This window comes from Protobothrops mucrosquamatus, unplaced genomic scaffold (genome assembly GCF_001527695.2).
Source record: "Protobothrops mucrosquamatus isolate PMUCROS unplaced genomic scaffold, P.Mucros_1.0 scaffold7261, whole genome shotgun sequence".
Lineage (NCBI taxonomy): Eukaryota > Metazoa > Chordata > Lepidosauria > Squamata > Viperidae > Protobothrops > Protobothrops mucrosquamatus.
This window is the reverse complement of record NW_015393064.1, coordinates 11785-14282: the sequence shown is the minus strand read 5'-3', so window position 1 is coordinate 14282 and position 2498 is coordinate 11785. Positions and strand designations below refer to the sequence as shown.

General features: G+C 39.4%; 1 protein-coding gene across 1 annotated transcript in view; it reads left to right on the top strand.

The window, feature by feature from the left end:
- Positions 1–46: 46 nt before the first annotated feature.
- The window catches only part of LOC114923697 (zinc finger protein 239-like), a gene marked incomplete at its 3' end in the record, with an annotated part of 11027 nt that continues 8575 nt past the window's right edge, over positions 47–2498 (top strand). Inside the window, exons 1-2 of the mRNA XM_029287008.1 lie at positions 47–147; positions 419–437. Of these exons, the coding sequence (XP_029142841.1) occupies positions 47–147; positions 419–437 (120 nt within the window). The remainder of the gene's footprint in view (positions 148–418; positions 438–2498) is intronic.

Sequence of the window (2498 nt, the reverse complement as noted above, 5' to 3'; positions counted from 1 at the left end):
CGTGCGGCGCTTCAGGCTGGTGCTGCCACTCGTGGCCATGTGCCACATGGTGTCCGGCTGCAAGCGGTGGCAAGCAGATGCTGAAGAAGTCAAGACGCAGCACGAGAGGTGCCGAGCCCTGGGAGGCTTGGCTGCGTCTGTTCTAAGGTAAGACATCCTCTGAAAATAAGACCTGATGCCTCTTTTGGAGGCAAAAAAACCCCCAAAAAACTATAAGACCGGGTCTTATTTCCGGGGAAACATGGGGGGTATGTCCACTTCACTATTCCACTATTTTAGCTACTTTAGTCACTTTGTCAAAGAGAGCACTAAGTTTTGTCTAGCATGATCTGTTTTTGACAAACCCATGTTGGTTTCTTGCAATAGCTTTGTTGGTTTCTAACTTTTCACAGATTCCTTGCTTGATTGTCTTTTCCAGGATCTTCCCAGATATTGATGTCAGTCTGACTGGTCTATAATTTCCTGGGTCCATTTTTTTCCCTTTTTGTAGTCAAGAAGTCATGATGGGATGGAGCGCAATGATGCAAAAAGCGAGAAAAAGGGAGTCAGGAATGGGTTGCTTACACTAACCCGAACTCTCTTCCGTCCTCTCTTGCTTATGCGATGCCTTAATTTTGGGGATTCCCTGTAGGCACTCCTCGTATTATGACCACAATTCAGACCGGAATCTCAGTCTTTGAGAGAACCGGTCATTAAATGAGATGTCACATGACCGCTTTACTCTGCACTCGTGGTTGTGGTTGTGAAGCTACTTCACAAGCAGACAAAGTCCCAGTTAAGGAATGTGAGGTTGCCTGAAGTGGGCAGTGGAGGCCGTGTGAGTCCTGGCACAGGAAATGTGGAAGTTGAGGGGGCCCTGAAGAAGGTTACGGATGCTTTGGGACACGTTGCTTAGCAACAGTATGGAACAGGCGGCTTGGAGAATGGCGCAAGGCTGCAAAGGCCTCCACTTTGGGGATTAAGGCCTCATTTCTCAATGGCAGCGGAGACAGTGGGCTGAAGTCCAGTCCTTTTTTTCCCCAAGTTTTTTATTAATTTTCCAATATTACATTTACATATTTGAAAAGTAGCGTGGCAGCTGAGCACAGTAATTCCATTACATTTGAGTATCATCAGTAACAAGTCTCAAAGTATTACAACAACTAACTCCCTCTCTTTCCCCCATAATATCTACTGCCATACTCGAACCAATACATTTCTTATTCTATCAATCAAACAAAAAATACCTTTCTAGTATTCATCAATAATGTTCAGTCTATACATATTTTAATTAATTTGACATTCCATCTTTTAGACAATAACCTAGTAAGTTTTTCTTCACTTTAATTTCCCATTGATATTTAAGTTTAACGTTTAATCTTTGTCATTTCCAGATTTTAAATGATCCCAATTTCTAAGTCCCCTATCTCATATTTGGGTCTAATAATTTTTCCTTTTCTTCCTTCTACTTCCTTTCTTCCTTCCATTCCAGAAAAGGAAAAAAATAATAAACCAGCAGCATTTGTACCACAAACCCATATACAAATTTAATTATTAGTATTTATACTTCTAAGTTTTACTTAACCTTTGGCTCAACTCATAACAATATCTTAAATTCAAATCTTAGTTATTTGTAAAAATTCAAACTTTTAGCCAATCAGTGACCTGATGGTTAATTTTCCCTTAATATTTTAGTTTAACATTTAATATTTATTTTTTTCCAAATTTTTAATTAAACACAATTCCTTTATCACAATTCCTCATATAGTCTAATATTTAAAATACACCCCTTATATATAAATTCTACCATCTATATTAACAAACTAATAATACAGTATAGTATTCTTATTTCAATACTTATATTTCTAGGTTTTATATGACCAAAATTTTCTTTATCTCAAATCGTTACAATACCTTATGTTTAGAATACATATTCTATCCATTTAGATATATTCTGTTTTAGATCTCATGTGTAGATCAAAACCCCAATCTTTTTCAATTTATTCTAGCTTTTTTTCTCTGCCAGGCTTAGTAAGGCCACACTTGGAATACTGCATCCAGTTTTGGTCACCACGATGTAAAAAAGATGCTGAGACTCTAGAAAGAGTACAAAGAAGAGCAAGAAAGATGATTAGGGGACTGGAGGCTAAAACATATAACGAACGGTTGCTGGAATTGGGTATGTCTAGTTTAACGAAGAGAAGGATGAGGGGGGACATGATAGCAGTGTTCCAATATCTCAGGGGCTGCCACAAAGAAGAGGGAGTCAAGCTATTCTCCAAGGCGCCTGAAGGCAGGACGAGAAGCAACAGATGGAAAGTGATCAAGGAGAGAAGCAACTTAGAACTAAGGAGAAACTTCCTGACAGTTAGAACAATTAACCAATGGAACAACCTGCCTCCAGAAGCAGTGAATGCTCCAACACTGGAAGTTTTTAAGAAGAGACTGGACAGCCATTTGTCTGAAATGGTGTAGGGTTCCTGCCTGAGCAGGGGGTTGGACTCGATGACCTCCAAGGT